This window comes from Triticum dicoccoides, chromosome 5B, assembly GCF_002162155.2.
Source record: "Triticum dicoccoides isolate Atlit2015 ecotype Zavitan chromosome 5B, WEW_v2.0, whole genome shotgun sequence".
NCBI lineage: Eukaryota > Viridiplantae > Streptophyta > Magnoliopsida > Poales > Poaceae > Triticum > Triticum dicoccoides.
This window is the reverse complement of record NC_041389.1, coordinates 303,627,627-303,629,883: the sequence shown is the minus strand read 5'-3', so window position 1 is coordinate 303,629,883 and position 2,257 is coordinate 303,627,627. Positions and strand designations below refer to the sequence as shown.

Genomic DNA, 2,257 nt, shown 5'->3' with positions numbered 1-2,257 from the left:
TCGAGTGGCGAGGTTACCAACACAGAGTCATATGCATAAAAGCAACAATACGAAACAAAGATTAAACCACATTTCTAAGCAAGCATACACATTACTAAAGTGGCAACAACAACGTGAAAACCACATTCATACTAGTTCACCTCTCACACTAATGAACCAAGATTATACAACCTTTGCCCATAGACCATGGGAAGGACTCGTTCGTGCTCGCCATACTTGATGATCACCTCTTCTTCTTTTTTGCGAGGTGATGATCACCTCTTTGAAGGAACAATCAAAGATGATGGCCCTAAAAGCATCCTGGCTCAGGACCTTGAAGGTCAAGAAGTAGCTGATCTGCAACTGGTGAGCAATGGCGAAGCATGGCCATCCTTGATCCATGGTAACCCTCCCGTTGACACTAGTTGCATTCGGTGTTTGTCTCTAGAATGATATACCGTAGGATGGTGCCTAGGTGCTAAGAATTGCATTCGATGTTTGTCTCTAGAACGATATACCGTAGGATGGTGCCTAGGTGCTAAGAAAAGGCATCAGGGATGAGAAGTAAATCCAACACAGGTGCCAAGAGCACCTTGCAGATGTGGGCTCGAGATACCTCGTCGAAGTGGCCAACCTTCGTCAGCCTCCCACCCCTAACTTTTGGAGTCATTGTCTTCTATTGCATCGTTCAAGTGGCCAACATTGTCGATGACCAACTTGCCCGCACAACATTGCAATGAAGAACATAGGCTCGACGCAATAACACATTTCTAGCATATTACACATGGACCGACGTGCGTGTCAATGGTGATGTGCGCTGAGTTGTGTAGGATCATATATAAAATTGTGCATGTGAACGGTGATGTGTAGGATCATAGCAACGTGCATGTCGATGGTGATGATCTTCACCGTATGTTGTCATGTAGAAGGGGAGAGTTGGTACAAGGATCATAACTATAATGTGTGCAACAAACCCTTGCACGAACGACCACTCTAATACATAGACTGTACAATAATGAAGATCATTAATTTAACACAGTACCACAAAATAGAAATGACCTTCCCCAAATCTAAACCTAAATTGACATCCAAAACAAGCCCTATTGAACCCCAAATCTAACCCAAATCAGGTGGGGAAGGGCTTTATCGCCATTAGGCTTTAGATTTGTATCACTTCACCTCTTCCTTCCCCACCATGACATCATCGAGTCCATCATCCCTAAGGTCCAAGTGCTTCAATATCTCCTCCAAATTGCCATCCTTCTGCCGCCTCCGAACCAGGATTTTCGCTTGAGGTTCTACAAGACCACACTGCCCACACCACCGCCTAGAGGAAGGATGATAGATATAACATGGAACTCGTGCTGGAGATCAAGGTGCCGACGGAGTACTAAAATCCTAACATAGAGGGCACATTCTTTTTTGGAAAATACAAAATTTTTATGGACTAAAAAAATGCAGTTTTTCTATTTCCGAATCATTTTTTTTGAGACAATCTATTACCGAATCATTTTGTGTAGCGTTGGTGTGCGGGTGAAGTGGGCCGGCCCACAGGAGCTGAAAACGCCCCGAACCATAGCCCCGGAATCACTGGACCGCCGGGCGGTAACCCAAAGCGTGTCCCTCCCTCCTCCCCTTTTTAAGCCCCCAGAGGAGGCACCGCCGCCGCTCGCCACCATCCCCGACCGCGCCCCGTCCCTGCGCCGCTCCGCAGACGGCGGCCGTGCTCTCCGTCGTCGTGTTGCCGGGTCGCCTCCCTCCTGAATCTATCAATCCCTCCCCATGGCGTTCTGGGGTAAGCCACGCCTTCCCCATACCAATACCTTTTCTGGGGCTGTTTGCGCATTGTTCTTGTTAATAATCACGAGACATCTGCTATGATATGATTTTTGCAGGCGTGGAGGTGAAGCCCGGGAAGCCGTACACCCACAGCTACAACCTTTCCCATGGCCGTCTCCGCATTTGCCAGGTTGCCCGCACACCTCTCTATTTACTTTATGAAGGTCATGTTTTGTTCGACAGTATCAGGGTCATGTTTTGTTTGACAGTATCAAGATCACAGGGTTATTGAAATAAGGTTGTGGTTCGAATTAGATGAGTACGGAGTACCTCGTAATTTTTTTTCATTCTAATCCAATTTTGGATGCATGACGTTCCTTTCTGAAATATGAATGTTGGTTCCTAAAGCTATCTTCGCATATGATCTGATACTCCATTAGAATGCATTTGTGCAAGTTTGGAAATTTGTCTGGATACCACTATGGTACGCTGCCATGCC

At 46.4% G+C, this 2,257-nt stretch overlaps 1 protein-coding gene across 1 annotated transcript in view; it reads left to right on the top strand.

Moving 5' to 3' along the window:
* Window positions 1-1,595: 1,595 nt before the first annotated feature.
* The window catches only part of LOC119308577 (peptidyl-prolyl cis-trans isomerase FKBP43-like), a 4,254-nt gene continuing 3,592 nt past the window's right edge, over window positions 1,596-2,257 (top strand). Inside the window, exons 1-2 of the mRNA XM_037584706.1 lie at window positions 1,596-1,774; window positions 1,875-1,948. Of these exons, the coding sequence (XP_037440603.1) occupies window positions 1,762-1,774; window positions 1,875-1,948 (87 nt within the window). The 5' untranslated portion in view covers window positions 1,596-1,761. The remainder of the gene's footprint in view (window positions 1,775-1,874; window positions 1,949-2,257) is intronic.